Source organism: Schistocerca serialis, chromosome 2 (assembly GCF_023864345.2).
Source record: "Schistocerca serialis cubense isolate TAMUIC-IGC-003099 chromosome 2, iqSchSeri2.2, whole genome shotgun sequence".
NCBI classification, from domain to species: domain Eukaryota; kingdom Metazoa; phylum Arthropoda; class Insecta; order Orthoptera; family Acrididae; genus Schistocerca; species Schistocerca serialis.
The window spans coordinates 574,782,685-574,807,558 of NC_064639.1; the positions used below are offsets into that span (position 1 = coordinate 574,782,685).

General features: G+C 41.0%; 1 protein-coding gene across 1 annotated transcript in view; it reads right to left on the reverse strand.

Annotated features, from left to right (window-relative positions):
- The window catches only part of LOC126456239 (glypican-6), a 108,432-nt gene that overhangs the window by 22,614 nt on the left and 60,944 nt on the right, over positions 1-24,874 (reverse strand). The window contains exons 4-9 of the mRNA XM_050091992.1: positions 17,481-17,715; positions 13,910-14,066; positions 13,451-13,616; positions 4,321-4,451; positions 3,893-4,069; positions 841-956 (exon numbers count right to left, since the gene is read on the reverse strand). Of these exons, the coding sequence (XP_049947949.1) occupies positions 841-956; positions 3,893-4,069; positions 4,321-4,451; positions 13,451-13,616; positions 13,910-14,066; positions 17,481-17,715 (982 nt within the window). The remainder of the gene's footprint in view (positions 1-840; positions 957-3,892; positions 4,070-4,320; positions 4,452-13,450; positions 13,617-13,909; positions 14,067-17,480; positions 17,716-24,874) is intronic.

The following is a 24,874-nucleotide window of genomic DNA, read 5'->3' on the forward strand; positions in this document are numbered from 1 at the left end:
CCTAGCTCCGACAGGAGCAGAGATACAGGCAAAACAAAATGTTTTTCAGCTGCTCCTTTATAAGTGGCACTACATAACAGTTGTGTTCTTTGGGGATAGCATGACCATGCCTTATCAATGCCCTCTGCAGGGCAGCCTACATGTCAGGGGCAGGAATTTGTTTTGAAGTCTCGACATGTAGACTATCCTGCACGACAGGCATTGTGTTGGAGTAGTATTTGCCCACTTTATCAACCTGTTTTACACATGTGAATTGGCACAGCTGTGCACGTGTGTGGATGAGCACAGCTTGGTGACAGTTGAGAGAGATAGGGGAGGTGATGGACAGCAGGAGGAGAGGGGGGGGGGGAGGAGGAGGAGGAGGAGGATGATGATATGGATTTGAGTGGAGTGAGTGGGAAAGGGAGAGGGAAGAGGGAAATGTTGGCACAAGAAGGATGAAGAGGGATAGTTGGCTTACGAAAAATGTGCGGGTATGACAGTACAGCTAGAAGAGCGAGACGGTATGAGGTGGAAGACGTAAAGTATGTGAGGAGGCAAGTGGATAGAGGACAAGTTGGGAAGAGGCATGTAAAGGTGAAGTACATAAATAAGCAGGTGAAGCTAGGGTATTCAGCTAGTATGTATAACTGTTTCCACATACAGGCTTTTCTGGTGACGACAATCGTTTCCTGATCTCTCTGTACTATTTCCTCCATTTGAGTGTGAATGAGTGTTGGATTCTAATACATTGTTATTAGATTATAGCCTCAGTCAACTATTTACATTTATATTTGTTTGTATTGATGTTGTTCTGGACTAATGATCTGCAAAATATTATGAAAAGGAAAGAATATGTACCTGGCTTTCATTGCTCCATTCCAACAGCTGTCTTCCTTGGCAGGACTAGCAGCTACAGCATCATTGTTGCATATTTGGTATGGTAAATGTGACCAGAACATTTTTGTATCTTGTACCTTAAAAAAGACGTAAGTAATAAAAACCTCATGATAGAAAATGTTTTATTTTGCACAAAAAAATGAAGAGTTTCACTAGTACCATAAGCACACACATAATGTAAACTCTGGTAGTGAGGATAATCACATCAGTGACAACGTAACCTAAATTAATCTTCTTTCTGTCAGAATGTTAACTACCAAAATAAAATATGTTTGAAGCATTAGTAACAGGACAACACACATATTCATGTTAACTTTCTCTTCCAATGTTATTTACCTCCACCAAAAGGAAAACAATTGGACTTGAAAAACCTCCAAATAGTCTTGTTATTGATAAACTAACCCAAAACAAAATAATGAAACACAAAAAGCTTCACACACAGTTTCAACGTTCTAGCCTAAGGTTGTGCATTTTTCCTCTGTAACATGTTAGTGTATCATTGATTAATAAATAAAACAGTTATTTGGGCTCTTTTATTCCTAAATAAAAGAAAAAGCTTACACTGATTAAAAGGCAACATGTAACGTATACAGAGAAAGCGCCAAAAATGGTTATAGATCTGAATTCAACTGAGAATGCTACACAAAAGTCAAATCGTATCAACTGTTAGATGTTAAAAAATTTACTTACAAAATCCCAAAATTAGTTTTCACTGAGGAGCCTAGGAATGTCTTCCAACATTGTATACACAACATTGTATACTCAACATTAATTGAGGAAAGGCCTTCAAAATGTTTTCGAAGTCTGAATGTAGTTTAGATACAAATAAGCTGTACTTCCTCACAAGTATATTTGCATGCAATGACTTTAACTACTCGTGAGAGACAGGCAATCAAAACTAAGGTTAGTATCATATGACCATTCCAAGGGGTTAAAATAAATTCAGAGACAGAGAAAATTTGAAGCTGTGATAGACGATTGCTCAGATCATACACAAGTCATCATGTAGCAATATACACTGAAGTGCCAAAAAAACTAGTACAGGTATGTGTATTCAAATTCGGAGATATGTAAACATGCAGAACATGGCGTTGCAGCTGGCAATGCCTATACGAGACGACAAGTGTCTGGTGCACTTGTTAGACTGCTTACTGCTGCTACAATGGCAGGTCATCAAGATTAAAGTGCGTCTGAATGGGGTCTTACAGTTGGCCATAGACCGATGGGACACAGCATCTCCAAGGTGGCAATGAAGTGGGGATTTTCCCAACAACCATTTCATGAGTGTACCATGAATATCAGGAAACTAGCAAAACATCAAATCTCCAACATCACTGCAGCTGGAAAAATATCCTGCAAGTACAGGACTAACAATGACTGAAGAAAATGGTTGTATGTGACAAAAGTGCAACCCCTTTGCAAATTGCTGCACATTTCAATGCGATCAACAATGCGATTTCAATGCGATCAACAAGTGTCAGTGTGCAAACCATTCAATGAGACATCGTCAATATGGGTTTTTGGAGCCGAAGACCCACTCATGTACCCTTGATGACTGCACAACATGAAGCTTTACGCCTTGCCTGGCCCGTCATCACCAACTCTGGACTGTTTAAGACTGGAAACATGTTGCCTGGTCAGACGAGTCTCATTTCAGATTGTATCTAACAGATGGATGTGTACGGGTATGGAGACAACCTTGTGAATCCACAGATCCTGCATGTCAGCAGGAGACTGTTCAAGCTGGTGGAGGTTCTGTAATGGTGTGGTGCGTGTGCAGTTGGTGTGATATGGGACCCCTTATACATCTAGATACAACTGACAGGTGACATGTACGTAAGCATCCTATCCAATAACTTGCATCCATTCATGTCCATTATGCATTCCAGTGGACTTGAGTAATACCAGCAGGACAATGTGATATCCCACACATCCAGAATTCCTGCAGTGGCTCCAGGACCACTCTTCTGAGTTTAAACTTTTCATCTGACCACCGAACTTCCCAGACATGAACATTACTGAGCATATCTGGGATGCCTTGCAACATTCTATTCAGAAGAGAATCATACAGTTTTATGGACAGTCCTGCAGGATTCATATTGTCAATTCTCTCTAGCACTACTTCAGACATTAGTCAAGTCCATGCCATGTTGTGTTGCAGCACTTCTGCGTATTTGGGGGCTGTACAGGAAATTAGGCAGTTTCTTTGTCCCTTCAGTGTACGATTGGTGGCACAAGAAGTATAATAGTTTCTAAGCTGGATTACTGTGTGTTTCTGTCCGGTTGTCCTTGCAATTAGTTTGTTTGCTGATGAAATTTTGCTTAGTTGCTGACCATTTTGCCCCTTGCCATCCTGGAAATTCCTCGCTGTTCTTTTATTGAAACAGTTTGTTATTTTAGTTGTGGACAGTTCACCCACTGAGTATCACAAATGAAGTTGTTCCTGCTCTGTTCTGTAGACTTTGTTTAGACATTTCACCTCTATAAATTTCGTAGCTGACAAAATTACTGAAAATTGTATTTTATTCCTTAGGATTGTATGTCATTTCCCATAGTACAGCATTTATAAAGAAAATTATCTGCTGATAATGCTAAGTCTGCTGACAGTTCTGTAGTCACTATACACAACAATCCATTAACCAAAATTAAGCTTCATGCAACCCAACACCATGAAATGAATACTTTAGTTCTGTTTTCCATTTTTTAAATTTCAGAAATTATTTTTGCACAACATGACAAAATTTATTCTCATAAGAAATACAATATTTGTGAATTTCTCTCGTACAATGTAATAATGGGAAAAGTAATTGCAGAAAGGCCTATATGTCGCAGCATCAATCTAATTAAATTCATTATTGCATTACTTCATGAAAGTTCAACATTTTAAACATGCATGTTAAAAACATTTTATGAAATTCCTGGATTTAATGATTGATTAGTAATAAACTGTAGACATTCTAGGCTTTTGAATGAATGCACAAAGATTCAGGCAATTTGTTTTGCCACTACCCACCCTTGACTTGATATCTTTGATAAGTTTTGTCAATTTTGCACTACCACTTCCACCATCATCATCATTGTCATCTAGGTTATCACTGTCTGCACCCATGTTGAAAGTATCAAAACTAAGTTCAGAAGCATCACGCCTCCTTCGTCTTCCCAATAATGGTTTTCCACAACCACTGAATACCTAAAAATGAAGAGAACATTTTTTTTTAAACTGCAACATAATGAAGGAAAAGAAAATTACATTAAGGTGTAATCTTTCCAATGGCCATTAATAAGATGACATTAATATGATGACATTAAAATGAAACAGTCAGCTTCAGGAGAAGATATTTTCATCAGAGGAAATACGTTAACAAGTACTGATCACTTTTTAGAACACTACTGCTTCAAGAACAAACAAAAAACTTTTAAAAAATCCAATTATGAAATTACCCTTTGTGATATTTCATGCCCATTTTCCTGGAAATTCATGATAGCTTCTGAGATTTTTATGTCAATAGGCTCCACTACCATCTCAATGTTGAATGGTCCCAGCAGCCTCTCAGCTACTTTGTCCATAATATCTGTGAAGTGGTGGAAGTATGTTAGTAATGAAGGAGAATCCTGCTGAACACTAGGTTCAATTAAAAATAAAATTTAGTGTTAAAACACAAGGCAGTATTTGCATGAAGCCAATCAAACACAATAACACAGATTCAAGATTTTTCTATGTCCTTTAACCACACTAATATTTATAAATACTGCTTACAATGATATATTCTTTAATTTGAATGAATGAACTATTAAACAGATTACACCACTCAAAATGAATTTACAGGCTATATTCTGGACATTAACTCTCAACTAAAAGTCACTAGACAAAAATGTGTAGTTAAGAAAGCAGTTGTGAAAAGATATTAGCCTGTGCCGAACCAGCAGGTGGAAAATGCTATTAAAGTTGAAGTACATTAGTTAATATGACAGACATTACTACTATTCACAAACTCTTTTAAATATTTCATTTATTTTCCGGCAGACTGATAATTATCTTTAGAGATAACCAGTTCTGACCAGCTCAAACAGTCATCCTTAGATCCAGCTCCGGCATACAACCATGCATTGTCACCCTGGCACAGCAACTGGATCCTAAGATGGACAGTTGAAATGGTTGAATCCTGCTATCTGTAAAGATAACTTTGACTGTGTCTAAAAATTAAAGAAACATTTTCACTATTTTAGCAAACAGACACCTCCAGATGATAAAAATAATGTCAAATTTTGTTAAATTTTCAGAAAAAGGCTCATAAATAAACAATCTTGCTTACATAATACTCACATAAAATGTTATAACAACCATTGTTCAGTTTACCTGTTGTTCACGACAAACATGTGGTTAACCAACGAACAGATTAATTTCCACACACAAATTAATTACACAGAAGTATATGGTTTGCATGACATTCAGTGTCAACTAGACAAAACAAGGAATAACTATATAATCAAAAGCAATTAATAAACACACTGCATCATGAACCCATGGAACTCTCGAACAATCTACACCACTGTACCATGGAATGTATACAGTGGGAGTCACTATACTGAGTCTTTACCCCTCCCCAGCATCAGTGATACTTCTTTTAAATTTGACATGTCATCCAGGTTGCACAATCACAGCTTTTCTTGAAGCCCAGGGGCTTCTCTTTGGGGTTGGTGTGTTGTTCTAGCTGCGGGGTAGTAGCACCTGCTGATGTTTCCTTGTGGCAGCATCCGATGATAATCAAGGCTCCTCTGCTGCTTGACATGCGGGAGGACCTTTAGTTGCTGCCTCTCCCTTCTTCATGTTTCTCAATGCCAGTTTTTTTTTCTGTTGGCTGTGGATCTTGAAATACCGATCTGATATGGTCAAGTGCAACCATGATAGGTATGCCACAGATCTTCATCTTGAAATTATTGTCACCTCAACTAATTACTGGACCTTCATGTGGGGGTTGCAGCAGTCTCAGACTGTGTCATTACATAATAACACATGTGAACAAGTGGCTACATCTGCAAAGACAAATGTGTGGCATCCAGTTTGTCCTGAGGCTGTACTTTGAGTGAAACTAATGTAGGTGGGATCTCAACCTGATAGCGAAGTCTGATGCTGCAATGATTTCAACTCCCATATCTTGGATGAACTCTCCAGGAAGACATAATAATTGGCCATATACTAACTCTGCCATTGTGGCTTGGAGGTTACACTTGAAAACTGTTTCCAATCCTTCTAAAACAATCTGTAGAGTTTCTATCCACTTGTCTGCTGAGTGGCATCTAAGGGCTAATTACAATTGTCGGTGTATGTGTTCCACCATACTCTCCGCTGCAGGATGATAAGTGATAGTCCTTATTCACTTGACATCTAACAATGTGGGAAGGGCTTTAAAGAGGTATGCCTCAAATTGACATCCTTGATCTGTCATTATTCTCAATGATATACCAAAATATGCAGACTATCCTCTGAAAAACGTTTTTGACAGTCTCCACAGTGATGTCTGCCATAGGTAATGCTTCTGGCTGTCTCTAATATCTGCTCACAATCTTAAGGCAGTAAGTGCAGCCTTTGGAAATTGATAGTGGGCCCACAATATCTACATGGACAGGTTCAAATTGCTGGTCAGGCAGTATAAATGTACCTAGTGGTGCCTTGACATGTCTTGCGATTATTCACAATTAATGAAACATCCTGGGCTATTATGCCATGTTCAAATGGATTTCCCCTTAAAACCCAATGTTTTGACCCCATCTGCAGAGGGCATTTTCAAGGGGGATTGAAGCTTCTCTGAATATTGATTCACAATCCAACATTCAGAGAAGCTATGATCCCTCTTGAAAATATCCTCAGCGAACGGGGACGAAACATTTAATTTTAAGTTGAAATCCATTCGACCATAGCATAACAGCTCACAAATTTTATTAATTGTGACATTTCCAGCCATGAAAGCATATTTTACCTGTCATGTGATTTTGTATTTTGACAGGCCATACATTGTCAGACATACAGTTTACAGCTGACGTTCATGCTGGGCTAGAGGAAACCCTGTTTAGTTGGATTCGTGGTTCCTCAGACGCCAGGATGTGTTATACAGTGTATTGAAGAGATTGTCAGAGCTCAAAACTGCTGCAGAACAAACAGCCAAAGTGTTTGTGTCCGATATGGTCACCCTTCATAGTTGGAAACCTGATTGTTGCACAAGCAATGTATGCAGGTCCTCATCGTCTTGTTCGCCCGTGCCATGGCATCAAAATCAATAGCGGCAGCTATGGCCTCAATGTGCAGTGATGTATGCTCGATTATGTCAATTGCTTCAATCCGAGAAAGTGCGTCAGCAGATACATTAAGTTTGTCTTGCACATCCATGATGTTGGTTACAAATTGGCGAATGTGGTCAATATGCCTCAGTTGTCTTGGAAATAACTTATTTGGTTTCACTTTGAAGGCATAAGTTAGTGGCTTGTGGTCCGTAAAGATACTGAAATGGTGGCCTTCCAAAAAATGCTCTCTCTCTCTCTCTCTCTCTCTCTCTCTCTCTCTCTCTTTTTTTTTTTGCTGGAATACATTCCATGGTACTATTATCAATGCGTGATGTGACCAAAACTTCTGATAGGCGGTATACTGCCGCAACTGCTGAATTGTAACCGGCTGTGGCTACATGGGTATGGTCGGATGCCACATGCATCCATTGTGTAGCCAAGAAACTGGATTCCTTGACACCAAAAATACATTTTGATAAGTTCACTATTAGTCCTTGTGTGTGCTAACATTCAAACAACTTCATGTCAAATGCTGCATATATTCCGCTTCAGATGCAGACATACCCCCCCATGAACCATGGACCTTGCCGTTGGTGGGGAGGCTTGCGTGCCTCAGCGATACAAATAGCCGTACCGTAGGTGCAACCACAATGGAGGGGTATCTGTTGAGAGGCCAGACAAACGTGTGGTTCCTGAAGAGGGGCAGCAGCCTTTTCAGTAGTTGCAAGGGCAACAGTCTGGATGATTGACTGATCTGGCCTTGTAACAATAACCAAAACGGCCTTGCTGTGCTGGTACTGCGAACGGCTGAAAGCAAGGGGAAACTACAGCCGTAATTTTTCCCGAGGGCATGCAGCTTTACTGTATGATTACATGATGATGGCGTCCTCTTGGGTAAAATATTCCGGAGGTAAAATAGTCCCCCATTCGGATCTCCGGGCGGGGACTACTCAAGAGGATGTCGTTATCAGGAGAAAGAAAACTGGCGTTCTACAGATCGGAGCGTGGAATGTCAGATCCCTTAATCGGGCAGGTAGGTTAGAAAATTTAAAAAGGGAAATGGATAGGTTGAAGTTAGATATAGTGAGAATTAGTGAAGTTCGGTGGCAGGAGGAACAAGACTTCTGGTCAGGTGACTACAGGGTTATAAACACAAAATCAAATAGGGGTAATGCAGGAGTAGGTTTAATAATGAATAGGAAAATAGGAATGCGGGTAAGCTACTACAAACAGCATAGTGAACGCATTATTGTGGCCAAGATAGATACGAAGCCCACACCTACTACAGTAGTACAAGTTTATATGCCAACTAGCTCTGCAGATGACGAAGAAATTGAAGAAATGTATGATGAAATAAAAGAAATTATTCAGATTGTGAAGGGAGACGAAAATTTAATAGTCATGGGTGACTGGAATTCGAGTGTAGGAAAAGGGAGAGAAGGAAACATAGTAGGTGAATATGGATTGGGGGACAGAAATGAAAGAGGAAGCCGCCTGGTAGAATTTTGCACAGAGCACAACATAATCATAACTAACACTTGGTTTAAGAATCATGAAAGAAGGTTGTATACATGGAAGAACCCTGGAGATACTAAAAGGTATCAGATAGATTATATAATGGTAAGACAGAGATTTAGGAACCAGGTTTTAAATTGTAAGACATTTCCAGGGGCAGATGTGGACTCTGACCACAATCTATTGGTTATGACCTGTAGATTAAAACTGAAGAAACTGCAAAAAGGTGGGAATTTAAGGAGATGGGACCTGGATAAACTAAAAGAACCAGAGGTTGTAGAGAGATTCAGGGAGAGCATAAGGGAGCAATTGACAGGAATGGGGGAAATAAATACAGTAGAAGAAGAATGGGTAGCTTTGAGGGATGAAGTAGTGAAGGCAGCAGAGGATCAAGTAGGTAAAAAGACGAGGGCTAGTAGAAATCCTTGGGTAACAGAAGAAATATTGAATTTAATTGATGAAAGGAGAAAATATAAAAATGCAGTAAGCGAAACAGGCAAAAAGGAATACAAACGTCTCAAAAATGAGATCGACAGGAAGTGCAAAATGGCTAAGCAGGGATGGCTAGAGGACAAATGTAAGGATGTAGAGGCCTATCTCACTAGGGGTAAGATAGATACCGCCTACAGGAAAATTAAAGAGACCTTTGGAGATAAGAGAACGACTTGTATGAATATCAAGAGCTCAGATGGAAACCCAGTTCTAAGCAAAGAAGGGAAAGCGGAAAAGTGGAAGGAGTATATAGAGGGTCTATACAAGGGCAATGTACTTGAGGACAATATTATGGAAATGGAAGAGGATGTAGATGAAGATGAAATGGGAGATATGATACTGCGTGAATAGTTTGACTGAGCACTGAAAGACCTGAGTCGAAACAAGGCCCCCGGAGTAGACAATATTCCATTGGAACTACTGACGGCCGTGGGAGAGCCAGTCCTGACAAACCTCTACCATCTGGTGAGCAAGATGTATGAAACAGGCAAAATACCCTCAGACTTCAAGAAGAATATAATAATTCCAATCCCAAAGAAAGCAGGTGTTGACAGATGTGAAAATTACCGAACTATCAGCTTAATAAGTCACAGCTGCAAAATACTAACGCGAATTCTTTATAGACGAATGGAAAAACTAGTAGAAGCCAACGTCGGGGAAGATCAGTTTGGATTCCGTAGAAACACTGGAACATGTGAGGCAATACTGACCTTACGACTTATTTTAGAAGAAAGATTAAGGAAAGGCAAACCTACGTTTCTAGCATTTGTAGACTTAGAGAAAGCTTTTGACAATGTTAACTGGAATACTCTCTTTCAAATTCTAAAGGTGGCAGGGGTAAAATACAGGGAGCGAAAGGCTATTTACAATTTGTACAGAAACCAGATGGCAGTTATAAGAGTCGAGGGACATGAAAGGGAAGCAGTGGTTGGGAAAGGAGTAAGACAGGGTTGTAGCCTCTCCCCGATGTTGTTCAATCTGTATATTGAGCAAGCAGTAAAGGAAACAAAAGAAAAATTCAGAGTAGGTATTAAAATTCATGGAGAAGAAATAAAAACTTTGAGGTTCGCCGATGACATTGTAATTCTGTCAGAGACAGCAAAGGACTTGGAAGAGCAGTTGAATGGAATGGACAGTGTCTTGAAAGGAGGATATAAGATGAACATCAACAAAAGCAAAACAAGGATAATGGAATGTACTCTAATTAAGTCGGGTGATGCTGAGGGAATTAGATTAGGAAATGAGGCACTTAAAGTAGTAAAGGAGTCTTGCTATTTGGGGAGCAAAATAACTGATGATGGTCGAAGTAGAGAGGATATAAAATGTAGGCTGGCAATGGCAAGGAAAGCGTTTCTGAAGAAGAGTAATTTGTTAACATCGAGTATAGATTTAAGTGTCAGGAAGTCGTTTCTGAAAGTATTTGTATGGAGTGTAGCCATGTATGGAAGTGAAACATGGACGATAAATAGTTTGGACAAGAAGAGAATAGAAGCTTTCGAAATGTGGTGCTACAGAAGAATGCTGAAGATTAGATGGGTAGATCACATAACTAATGAGGAAGTATTGAATAGGATTGGGGAGAAGAGAAGTTTGTGGCACAACTTGACCAGAAGAAGGGATCGGTTGGTAGGACATGTTCTGAGGCATCAAGGGATCACCAATTTAGTATTGGAGGGCAGCGTGGAGGGTAAAAATCGTAGAGGGAGACCAAGAGATGAATACACTAAGCAGATTCAGAAAGATGTAGGTTGCAGTAGGTACTGGGAGATGAAAAAGCTTGCACAGGATAGAGTAGCATGGAGAGCTGCATCAAACCAGTCTCAGGACTGAAGACCACAACAACAACAACATGCAGACATAATGAGCAGTAAATAAGTAACAAAATTCTAGATCACATGTTATCTCATCCACGAACCACTGAAATGTCTCGGCTGGATTACAGAGCACGAATGGCATTTGGGTGAACTCGAATAAACCAAACGGCGTGGTGACTAGTGACTGCTGTCTTGGGAGTGTCTTCTGGACCAAAATTTAGTAGTGTGCTCTGACCAAATTTATTGTTGAAAAAATTGTTTTACCTTGTACCCCAGCAGAGAATCCCCTATATGTGGCATAGGATATCTGTCCGGAATGGTTCTCGCATTTAACAGCCGGTAATCACCACAGGGGCACCAGTCATTCATCTTTTTGGGTACCACATGAAAAGGGGGAGGGGGGGGGGAGGCTGCCCAGCTGCTACTTGAAGAGCAGCAGATACCTTGACCTAACACGCTACAAAGCTCTTGTTTGATAATTTGTAATTTATTAGGAGATAATCGTCAAGGGCGTGCATAAGTTGGCGGACCTGGGGTGGTGGGGATATGATGAAATGTGAAGTGCGTGACAGATGCAAACGTTACTGACTGCCTCATGATCTCTGTGAAATTTTTTAGTAGTCGCGTATATTTCGTGTGAGCTAAAAGCCTCGCCATAGTGGCAACACCGGTTCCCGTCAGATAACCCAAGTTAAGCACTTGGATGGGTGACCATCGGGTCTGCCGAGCGCTGTTGGCAGGGGGGTGCTCTCAGCCCTTGTGAGGCATACTGAGGAGCTACCTGATTGAGAAGTAGCAGCTCCGGTCTCTTAAACTGACGTATGGCCCCGAGAGCAGTTTGCTGACCACATGCCCTTCCATATCCTCATCCAGTTATGCCTGTGGGCTGAGGATGACACGACAGCTGGTCAGTACTGTTGGGACTTCATGACCTGTTCGGGTGGAGTTTAGGTTTTTAGTATATTCTGTTTCCTCAGATACCACTGACTGGCGTGGTAGCAGTTGGGTTACCTTACCTTGTGCAGTCATGTTTGCTGTTGCGTCACATGTAGGTACGGTGCTATATTGTGGAACGCCAGCTCTACTAGCGAGGGCTGTGATACATTAGCCACAGTAAACAGCCACTTAAAGGTGCGAAAAAAGTCCGAGGTTGAGTAGTACAGTGACGTGTCCGTATGACATAATCTTTGTATCATTTGCAGCACACACACACACACACACACACACACACACACACACACACACACACACACACACAAGAATCGTTGCGGCTGTGACATGGTAACTTGGTCGCGAGGTACACTGAAATTACCGCTCCACTGTTGTGGTCAGTAGCAAACAAATGGTGTGTGTTGCCGGTGGACGTGCTTGTAGCTGCTGCTTTATCGGCATCACGATTCGCTTTACACGGTGGCATACACTTCTGTGCGTCTTTAGCAAATTTTCTGTGGTACCAATCTCGTATGTTCTGTGTCGCTGGCGAACGATTTCGACTCCTTTTGTGTGCTTTTTGTAGGACGGTCACTTGTAAGCTCAGCTGGTTGAGACTACAGTGACGATATAGTCGCCGAGTTCGTGTTATCCTGTGCAATAGTTATAGTCACGGCGCTTGTCGCCTGATACATTTCCGCTATCCGATCTGCTGTTCGCGCTAATGCATTCAAATCTCCGGGACATACCGTTAAAATCCTCTATGCAGCCGGGACGGGATAGCCATATACTGCGTGGGACTGAAAACCTCGCCGTTTAGTCCCATAATCCCCCCTCACCCTCCCAAACAATAGATCAACTATGCAGCATAACCCGTAAGTTTAGCTTCAGAATGGGACAATCGCGTAATCAATGCATTCTTTATAGCAGCATATCGTTCGCTTTCCGGGAGCGTAACGAGAATGCCCTGGACTTCTCCGTTAGCGCATCTACCACGTAACTATATTTCGTTTCATCCGCCGTGATCTGTGCTAAGATGAATTGGCTCTCTAGTTGCCTAAACCAAAGCGAGGGGGTTATGTTGCCAAAAAGGCGATGGTTTGATCGTAGTCTTGCTAATAATTCCATTACTTGAGGTTGGCACGGCAGGCACTGGCGAGGAATTCATTTTCGTGCTGAATGAAAAACCGACGCGGCTGGCGCGGAAGTAACAGTTGTAGTTTTGACATGGTGCGGAACGTCGAAGCCGGCGCAGAACTACTGTTGGGCGTGATCACGTCGGGCGGCACCAGTGGTTAACTCGTGAAAAGATTTGTGGTTAACTCGTGAAAAGATTTATTTCCACATATAAACTAATTACACGCAAGTATGCGGTTTGCAACGAGACAAAACAAGGAGTAACTATATAATCAAAAACAATTAATTTACACAATGCGGCACGGAACCATGGAACTCTCTTACAATCAACACCACTGTACCGCGGAATGTTTATAGTGTGAGTCACTTCTACAGCTATTTAATTATTATGTGTCACATCTTACCAACAAAAGTGTTCCAATCGGTTTCCAGTTCCGAATGATATGCCAAGCAGCCTTTCATAACATTTATACAATAATTATTGCACGCTTTCAGTTCTGGCAGCCCCTGACAAGCTGGGCAACCTGTCATTTTTGTGAGAGCACGGATACAGTCTTGGCTCGGGGCAATCTATAACAACAACAACAACAACAAAAAAATACATAAATCTAAGTAAGTACGTCGGAATCACAGTATGTACCTTAACAATCAACACAGACCATTAACACCCATAAAATGTTTTCAAACTGTCCCCTTTGTCATATCAAAATATGTTATCACAACACTAAGGAAAGACATATTTTGACAACGATTAAGTTTCTAATTTTGGATGTAAAATAGCGAAAATCATAGTTAACCTGTGCTTACCATTGTAAGCCACATTTTCCTTAAGTATCTGCATAGTATTTAAAAGTGGTCCTCACCATAACCATGTTGTTGACAACATCACTCGCTACACTAAGCGCTTGGGCAAATGTACGTGTAGCAACAAAGGAGCGCTTTAATTGTATAGACAGCTTGTGAGGGACGTCACCGAATGGCTTCAACTCTTCCATGTGCTCACTGACGCATCGCAGGTACCTAGTGATATGGAAGGTAATCGACTGTTAGTACATATGCAACGTTTCTGATTTCAAAACACACAGTCAATGGTGTGGGGATAGAGTATCTTATTTATTTTTGTGCTAAAAGAAAAAAGAAATACAGACATTTATCCAAAGAATAAATCGGTGTTCTGAAGCACCATGTTTGTCTCTCAGCAAAAACAAAGAAAAAAAAAAAAAACAAATACAGTAAGAATAAATTAGAGAACCCACCCATTATCTTCAATTGCGTGATATCCACATTCAACAGAGAAGCGGGCATTGACAACTAATATTCGGTTTTTATACATAAACCTTTGCCTTTCCATGTGCATTCCAGATGTATAACATTCTCCGCACTATGGCAAATCATCTAACAAAGTCATTCGTTACAGCCGGCCTGGCCTTGCCAAAAAGAGCACTACGAGCGCTAGTGCTTCGGCTGCGCTGCTACCTAGCGCTCGGAACGCAACAGTGAGTGGCTGCGAGGGACGAAGGGGGAAGGAAACAGGAAAGCTGCAGCTGGGCGCCGCTACAGCAAGACAGTCGCCCTGTAACACGCTGAGCAGTTTGCTGGCAATGCTACCTGTGTTAAAGTAAATTAATGTTGTGCGTAGTGTGGCACCTACGCAATTACCCCAAAACGAAAAAGTGGAGGAGCCAGTGCTGTATGGGAATTGCTTTCCTTTTCGTACGTCTGAAGGCCATGCAAAGTACTTAATATCTGCTCGCACTATTATGAGCTCGAAAAATGCTTATTGCAACGTCATGATAATACCAGCCACAAAGACGATATGATACATTTGTCTTATGACGAGCGACAGTGAATGCTGGCTGAATCAAGGCGGTCGTTAGGAAAAGAATTGAGTTAAGAGTAAGTGGAGTGATGCTAAAATCTTTTATGGTCTACATCAACAGTTATTTGAATTCATTAAATGTCCTGATGCAAGTGTAAAAATCAGATATGGTGGACAAGATTGACACTGTCAAACAAAAACTAATCCTGCGCAATAATCGGCTTCAGTTTCATGACGTGGTACATTTCCCGGAATTCAAGGCAGTCATTTGTGTACCAGACATGACTGACTATGTTTCAGTAATAGAAACATTTCATCAAGGGCTCCCCAAGATATATCAGGACAATGCACGACTGAAGACTGTTCGTTTTATGTCAGATCGTTCTCACTTTTGGTTGCTGATGCACCTCAAACTTTCAATTTGAGCTGACAAACACATGTGGATAGCGGGAAAAATACACCAACCGTATGTGCCATTGGTTATAACATGTGAAGTAACTGTCTTCTCAAGAGTTTGCTAACGCCAGGAAATAAACAGCCAAATATTTGTGACGAAGAAGAATTTTTATTGCAACTCGTTTCACTCGCAGCAATTTAAGATGTTCTCTTAGATTCCTGCCTAACTAGACACACTGAAGTTGACACATATTCGGAAACAAACTGCCAAATATTTGGTTCAACCTTCATTTTATAGTCATTCGGAAATGTAAATAACATCGAATATAGTAGAACTTACTTGTTTTATATTCATAAGAAAGTCTCAAATCGTCTTAAAACGCTAAGATGAAAATGAAAAATTTCGCATATGAGGGAACGATGGGATGCGAACCCACTTTCCTGGACTCACTAATTCATAACATTATCCACTACGCTACGCCAAAGCCATGCGACTTTCATCTTTTGCCTTAATTATCATAGTATCACTTGAAGGCTTATTTTACTGAAGTATCTTGGCACTTAATCATAAGGATTGTGATAAATCTTAAATGGCCTGAATACAAAAACAGCGAAATATGCCAAAATGAACACTGTGTTTGTGGCACTAACTCAAAGATAGTACCAGTACAGTGTGACTGTCTCCGGTCCTAAACGGATATGGGTGTAATTCTGCCGTTAACGTATACTATGACAGACGCACAGTGTAGCACCCGGCTCAACGACATTTTTGTCCGAGCCAGGAATTACGAGACTTTCGTAAAATGTTACCCAAGAGCAATATCCTCGATTGCGCAGACAGGTCGCTAAAGTTATTTCAGTGTTTGTTTTAACTCAAGTGTGTGAGCGTTTCTCTTCTGTTATGAAACTGATAAAGTTCCACCAGCGCTCGGGTCTAACAGATATCAATCTGAGTAACTAAATGTCTCTGATTTTAACAGATTAATAGTTCCAGATATATTACATATTCTAAAATAGAAACGTGTATGAACTTGTAAACATCACAACTTAATGTTATTCCGTTACGTAAAGCTTTTTATAGTTCTGTCCACCGTATTAGCACTGTCTAATGTACGATCCTAAAGTAAGTAATATTGCTTTGGTAGAAGAATTGTATGTTGAAAATAAATAATGATAAAAATAATGCTTTTAAAAGTAGGCTGCAATATTTCCCTCTTAGCAGTAACCCCACGGTGTTTCAGACAGGTCGTCCCCATGTGTAGTTTTCCCACATGTGTAGTTTTCAGCACAGAACTGTCTCACATACAGATCTCGCAAAAGCACCGTGGTGGAAGGAAACCGGAACGCTATATACACTCGGCTGCGTTTGCGAAGCGCGAGCGTGCAATGGGAGCGCAAATCTTGGCCGGGACTGACTGACAGTGAAAGCACACATTTAAGTAAAGTACATTCTTCAACATGATTTACAAGAAAGTGCTAATGGAAGTGATATGCAAAATACTAAATTGTTATGTTGCACTTCTGTACAGTGATATCGTAACAAGAAGTGCGAAGTTTGTTTTGTGGGTGATCCATGAACAAACTCCTCGCTATCAAGGAAAGGACCCCTACTCGTCGTCACCGAATTCGTCCAAATTCATGGTACATGTAGGGCGTGGTGAGACCAAAAAGCGCCCCAAGCGGAAACTCCAGACGGCCAAACGCTTCGGAAATAAAAGCAATTTTGATACGGATCTATTACCATGTAACGTTATCAAATGTCCCTGGGAAAGTGTGTTTAGGAAGCAGTGTTTGGCTCTGCGGTAAGACATTGGATTCGCGTTGGAGGGGTTACAGGTTCGATTCTGCCTGGTGAGAAATATTTTTGTGCTCCTTGGCAATGCGTACACTACTGACATCAGAATTAACCGCATCATCATATAGGTTATTTTATTAATTTATATAAGCACAAAAAGTATAGGCATAGGATGAAATGTGCTCTCACCGCTGAGCCAAACACCGATTTCTATACAAGTTGTCACAGGGACAATTGGTGAGATGCACGTGTTGATAGATCCGTATCAAAATTCCTAAACGCTTGGCCATCTGGAGTTTCCACTTAGGGCACTTTCTTGTCTAACACGTCCTACATATACCATAAATTTGGATGAATTTGGCGATGCGAGTAGGCCTCCTCTCCTTGTAAATATAGTTCCAGTGGTATGCATCTTAATACTTACGTTTCTTCAAACTGATACTGTGCGTTTAACACAGTAAACATCTTCTGGTACAGTACACTGAAAAAATTGTCAAGAGCATCAGCAAGTGCCACATTTCCCCGGGCATAATAACGCTCAAGCTCCTCAAAAAGATCCGTGAAAACATAAGAATGTTGTTCATATATGATGCCGTACGTCCTCTTGAACATCTCATGGAAATCACGTTTTGACTGAGTCAGAAGTTTCTTGAAAAATTCTGCAACAGAAGAAATATTCAATTGAAATCTTTTATTTTCAATTAAGCATTCACAATGTTTAACATCTACGGCTACTTAAAGCTATACGGCGCGTCCCAGGCGGAGTGGTCAATATTCAGGGATATTACAGGAATGATCATTCGAAGCAAAAAAGTCCAGTAAATATGGGCTCTAAAATGCAGCCTGAAGAGCTATGAGCACTACACCTTCTATACTGAGAAAAAAATCTCTTGTGCTACAAATTCTTTGCTTTCCACGTTTTGGGTAGTGGTAGGACGAAAACAAGAAAAAAATTGTCTAGTAAACATATGTTCTAACATAGATACGGTATCTTAAGAACTACGAGCGTTTATTCAGTAGACGTGATATTTTTCAAGTAGCTTAGATGAAATAAGTGACCATAGCTCTTAAGGTATGTTTACTAGACATTTTTGCTTCAAATGATCGATCATTCCTGTCATATCGTTGAATATTGACCATTCCTCCTGGGAAATTGGTTCAAGAAAGAATTACGCAAATTAATAGGGTAACTTATTTCTATCTTGCAACTGTTTGTGCACTTTGCTACGGGGCCCATCTTTTACATCTGCCGAGCGGGGTAGCCGCACGGTCTGGGGCGCCTTGCCACGGTTCGCGCGGCGGAAACCTAGGGACCGATGACCTCAGCAGTTTGCTCCTATAGGAACTTATCACATATTTCCAGTTTCACAATTTTTATGTTTATATTTATTATACACAGCTGAACTTTCAAAGCGGCTATAAGTTCTTAATACAATTTTTTGTCAAACTCCCATTTTTTTAAGGATTATCATGTATCTCACAACACAAGTCACACAATTATCCTTTAGAGACATAACTCTTATGTCACCCACTATGAATTTTTCTCCAGGTGGTAATATCAGACTTATCGCCTGAAACACTGAAAATATATTCTAGAGTGAAGACAAATAAATAAGATGTGAAAGATAAATACTTTAACGCCATTAACGTGAGGCATTAGGACTTCATGATGTTATTTTGCAACATTCGAAATGTTCAATTGAAGTATTTTATTTTCAGTTTAGCAGCTCAAATGGTTCAAATGGCTCTGAGGAATATGGTACTTAACATCTGAGGTCATCAGTCCCCTAGAACTTAGAACTACGTAAACCTAACTAACCTAAGGACATCACACACATCCATGCCCGAGGCAGGATTCGAACCTGCGATCGTAGCAGCAGAGCGGTTCCGGACTGAAGCGCCTAGAACCGCTCGGCCACCACGGCCGGCTTTAGCAGCTCAGTATTACTATAGAATATAACCAGGCAGTATGTGGAAAACCACCTACATAGATGTTACGTTTTATTGCAGTAGCCTATGTGGCACATGCAGACAGCCCTGTGATTCCACCTTTAGGTATAATTGGATTTATTTAAATAGTTTCCTTTGCTCTTAAGCACATGGAAACCCTGGAAGTGTGCATGTCAGAGTAGATGACAAACATTTCTTGGTTGTGTAACACCCAATAGAGCAGAACACTGCATTTCATGTCACTCAGGGTGAATATGTGGCTAATTTCCTATGAATAAGTTGGAATAAAGCCACAGTGACTCAGTTTTTGCGATACTGTTTGTGAAACGCTACTTTACGTCTGAGATGTCTCTTGAGGTGTGTTCTGTTTTGCTGCAGAATGCTACCCATGGAAATGAAGTCCCATGCTTGTTTACAGAGCGTAGGGGAACGATGCGGGAGACCCGCACCGCCTTACTAGGCAAGGTCCTAATGGCAAGGCAAGGTCCTCCGACCGTAATGGGGATGAATGATGATGATGAAGACGACACAACAACACCCAGTCATCTCGAGGCAGGAAAAATCCCTGACCCCGCCGGGAATCGAACCCGGGACCCCGGGCTCGGGAAGCGAGAACGCTACCGCGGGACCACGAGGGGCAGCATAGCGTTTAATAAATTATTTGCCTTATTCTGTAGCAATTCCATCTTCCTTTTTGCATGTTCCACATTTGATTTTAATGTTTCCATGGTATTCCTGAATGTCAGACAGTCACCTCATAATATATGAACAGTTTAATAATGTGCATGTTTATTTTGCGTGTACCAGTACCGTACAAGTTTTTTGCACAATAACATTTAATATTTCTGAGAAAATTCGTACTTGATATCCAATGCATTTTATTCCGAAGTTCTCCCTCAACCTTTTTTTTTGTGAAAACGTCATTGACGCAATTATTCCTTGTCAGGAAATTACTTCAAGTCAATAAGAAGGAAGAAATATTTGGATTTAGCATCCTATCAATGGCTTGATTTTACAGACGTCGGACGTTCAGGTTGTGGAAGAAAATTTGGGGTGCGTCTATTTCAGATGTATCACCCCAGTATTTATCTTAAGCGATTCAGGGATTTCACAGGAAACTTAACTCTGAATAGCCAGACAAAGTTTCGAGCCTGTGCCCTCCCAAATAGTAGTACGGTATCTCGCCACTCACCTCGCTCAGTTTTACTTCTAGTTGCCATGGTGCGTGTACGAGGCTGTGGCTAATTTTTCATCATTATCTAAGAGGTCATTTAAAAAGAGGTGAATGTTGGTAATGCCCTTATATACAGCGGCTGTTTAATTTGGCTTGGTTGCTCAGTGGTGAAGTGCTAGACTACAGATCCAAAGCACTCAGGTTCAATCTCCGATCGGTCTTCAGATTTTTATCTTCCACTTGCCATTTCTTTCACGTTAGGTAAATTTTCTTAATGGGAAAAACGCTGATTTGTTCCGTGATTCAGATTCCACATTAAACTATGGGTTCTCCTCATTAAGTCAGTTCATAGGGCAGAGGGACGCTATGGCAACCTCCAATTGGTCAATTCTTCGTACAGCTCTATGGCATCCAAGCCAACTGTCGTGTTGATAACAGATTTACTGTTATATACATCTCTGGTGGGAAAGCTACAGCTGACGCCACACTGCATTTGTAACGTAATATTACTACGTCATGTGATTTGTCTCCCATGTTTAAATAACTGAAATCATTAAAAATTGGTATTTGCTTTCGGTTAGCTGTCAGAAAGCACTATAACACCTATTTAAACTTCCTTCAAGTTTTACACGTGACCATGTTTACACAGACCGTATGTGCGTGGCTAGTTTGAGGCTCCGAACAGGAAACACTTCAGAACCAACCACTAAATTTTAATACCAGTAAATTATGACGCGTTTTGAAACCTCTCAGCTATAATTGAGTAATAATTTTGATTTCCTGCTGCTTAACTGGTAGAAATACGAGCTCCATGAAACGACCAGATGATGACGTCAATAACAATATAAGTGCGAATTGCGCGCAGTTATTCGGTTTTTGAACGCAAAGGGCACTGCGCCGATTGACGTCCACCGCCAAATGACGGAAGTGTATGGTGAGTCGTGCATGGATGTCAATGTTCGTAAGTGGTGTAGAGAGTTCGCAGCTGATCGGACCGAAATTCACGACGAACAAAGGAGCGAGAGACCATCAATTTCTGAGGAGACAGTGTTGATTGAGCAAAGCATGCGTGAAGATCGGCGGATCACCCTGGATGATCGCTGCACGTTGGTTCCTGAGGTTTCCCGAAGCACCGCTCACAGAATTTTAACGAAAACATTGAACTACCGGAAGGTGTGCGCAAAATGGGTGCCACGCATGCTGACTGAGGACCACATGCGGCAACGAGTTGATGCTTGCCGCGCATTTCTTCACCGCCTTGCAGCCGAACAGGACAACTTTCTGGACTCAGTTGTCACGGGTGACGAAACCTGGGCATACCACTTTACACCTGAGACCAAGCAACAATCAGGCCAGTGGCGGCATCCTTCTTCACCAAAGCCGCGGAGCTGGCGGCGAGCTGACCTGACATGACATGGGCATACAAATACTGCCACAGCGTCTACAAAAATACATCGACAGAAATTGGTGATTATGTCGAAAAACAGCTAAATGTTCAAGATGTAAACTGATGTAAACCAATGTAGAAATAAACAGGTCTATGTACTTATAAAAAAAAAAAAAAGACCTTACTTTTGGGATTACCCTCGTGCATCAAAATTCTTTTAATTGAAAATAGTAGTAGGACTCACTACACTGGAAGTTTGAGTCTGTTTTTGCATACAAAATAAATTAGTGATCGGATTCACGCCACCTTGCAAGGAAAAGCCGATCAACAATTTAATTAATATAAAAGTGCAACCATGAATGAAAAATGAAGACATGCATGCACTATCTACAAGGCTGTACAGTTAGCACTTCAAATTCGTATCGCGGTGTCACTGCAGCAAATGAATGATTTTAAGACAACTGCTGCTTTGATCAGATTTATACCAGCTTATGAAACGTGAGCGAAACGGAAGCAGACAAACTGACAAGACCTCCACGGGAATAGGGAGTTTTGGGCGTAGATGATATTATATCTTATCACAGTGCAAAAATAGGCATTTTCATCATGAATGTAAATGGAACTAAGGAATGCGCGATGTATATTTATATATACTGTCGTGGTATTTGCGTTTGCTTCGACAACTTGCATCCAAACTGTCACCTTCCAACGTAGCCTGGACTTTGGACTACACTACAGTTCAGTCTGGCAGCACAACCTCCATAACAAAGAAGCACCATCGAAACGTTTATCTCCATTAGAGCTACACAGATCATATATATAGCTCGGTTCTAGCCAGTGTCTCCATCGAACGGATCGTCATCTCAACTAGACCCACAACGGCAAGTCATGAATTCACGTCCAACTGGCTTTTTAAAAAAGAAAGCATAGACAAAAAATTACATACAGTCTGCAGTTACAGGTTGATATCGCTTTCCTACACTGTCGTCAGCTATACACAAACTTGTCGTACCGTGACAAGCTGTTTCAATCATCAAAGAATGGTGTCGCCTGGTGTTTCAACGAGTTGTCGGCAGCATCCTCGAGCTCATCGTCAGCTATAGAATGCTGACGAGCCAGCCACGTCTTCGTCTTCGGGGAAGAGAAGAAAGTCAATTGGTGCCAGCTGGACTATCGAAAGGATGCTGAAAAATCTCCCAGCCAAAACGTGTGTTTCCTTCTTTCCATCCGCAGTATTAGCTCACACATTCTCGTCAAGGAGAATGGTTCATTAGAAATCATCCCGCGCTCTTTTCTGATCCTCGGAGTCTCACAATAAACCTGCGATGTCACAGTATTCTCACGCTTTACTACCATGAAATCTCTTGTCAAAATACCTTTGCGATTCCAAAAAAAAAAAAAAAAAAAAAAAAACTGCATCAATCATTTTGGAATTTGACTGCATCTGCTCGAATTTTTTGGGGTGATTGGGAGAATGAGAGCGCGTTCATTGTTTGGACTTAATTTCAGTATTCACGTAATGCATTCACATCTCGTTTCTGTCCAGAAATCGCTCCCCGTCTTCTTGATAGTGCTCGAAGAATGTCAATTCTGAAATCACTATTTCAGTTTTGTGAACACCTGGTAAACATTTTGGTACCAGCGGTGCACAATACTTATGGTTACCTACACTCTCTGAGGCCGTTTTAAGACGGATGTCCTCGAAATCCGTGGCACATATTCAGGAAGGTCCGGAAATTGCGAACCAATGGCTCTCACGTCAACGTGATGCACAAGTTCGTCAGTCACATCTGAATGTCTTCCTCGACCACTTTCATCACACACGTCTGAGCGATCAACCTTGAATTTTCTGCACCACTCCCTCACAACGCCATCGCTCATAACCCCATCCGCATACATACGACGCAATTGACGACGAATTTCAATGGCATTGATTCTTCTTGCTTGCAGGAAGCGAATGACAGCACATTCATCGCGACTGGCAGGGGACGCAATAAGACGTCCAGTTCAGCCGCTTGCTGCGCACGCACTGACGAACGCAAAAGTGTGCTGACTGACGCAGACGTGACGTTCATGTCTCCTTTCCTAAATAAGCAAGTGCCATGAAGCTACAAGCATTTGTTTATTTTTAATATCCAATCGTAGGTTGGCCCAGTGAGATCGTATTTAAATGTCCTACTGGTTGCTGCGAAGTTAGCTTTAAGAGGTATCAGCTTTGGAATCTAGACTTCCGCACTTGTCACATGAGAACAACTAATGTAAAATATGCCCCAGTCTCATTCGTTCTGACTGGGAGATTTTTCACCATCCTTTCTATAGGCTGGCTGAAACACCAGGCGACAACATTCTTTGATGAAAGGAAAGAAAGCTTGTGTAGTTTCACCACCTTTTATCTTTTAGTTCAACAGTTTTTTCGCGTGAGCATTGGTCCCGCCACAAATCAGTCCGAACAACGTTACCATTACATTCTAAAAAAAATGCAGCTCCAACAATGACTGTGATTTATATGTAACAAATTTTCACGTACGCCACTGTAGACATTGAAGGGAAAGATAACAGGGTTAGTATAAAAAATTTTTCCCAGTCCTATTCACTTTGCTTAGTCTGTGTCTTAGTATGAACACATTTTAAAACGGCCGGTGCACATTCATCATTATCGCCATTTTCATCACTACTTTCAGAACTAGATCCACTTTTAACTATTGTTACGGTTCCTCAGACTCTGAAACACAGTTCACTTTATTATGACTGTTGAAAAACTATCAACAGACTTTTGCAAATCCTCATCATCACCACGAACTACTGTCTTCACCGTGTAGGTTGTTTATAAAGATCGACTATCACAAGACACAAATGGAACGTGCTCCGTTTCAGAATGTGTTTCAGAGTCGTGTATTAACTAGAAATTGAAATCTACACATTCACATAGTGAAGTGTGCATCTATACTAAGCTCGTCATGAAATTTAAACGCCGTAGTAACTTCATGTGAATACAGCGCGTATTTGATGCGACCTACGTCACCACTCAAAACAACTAAAAAATAGGCGTACTGCAAGCTAAAGGCAAGAACAACTTTTACAACTAAAACATACGAACAAAAACATCACAGACGCGATCTACGTAATATAAACAGTCACGCTTCAAAGTGTTTACCGAGTGCTGTGTTGATCACTAAGCCCCATTATTCCCTACGCATCATCATCATCATCATCATCATCATCATCATCATCATTTAAGACTGATTATGCCTGTCAGCGTTCAGTCTGGAGCATAGCCCCCCTTATAAAATTCCTCCATGATCCCCTA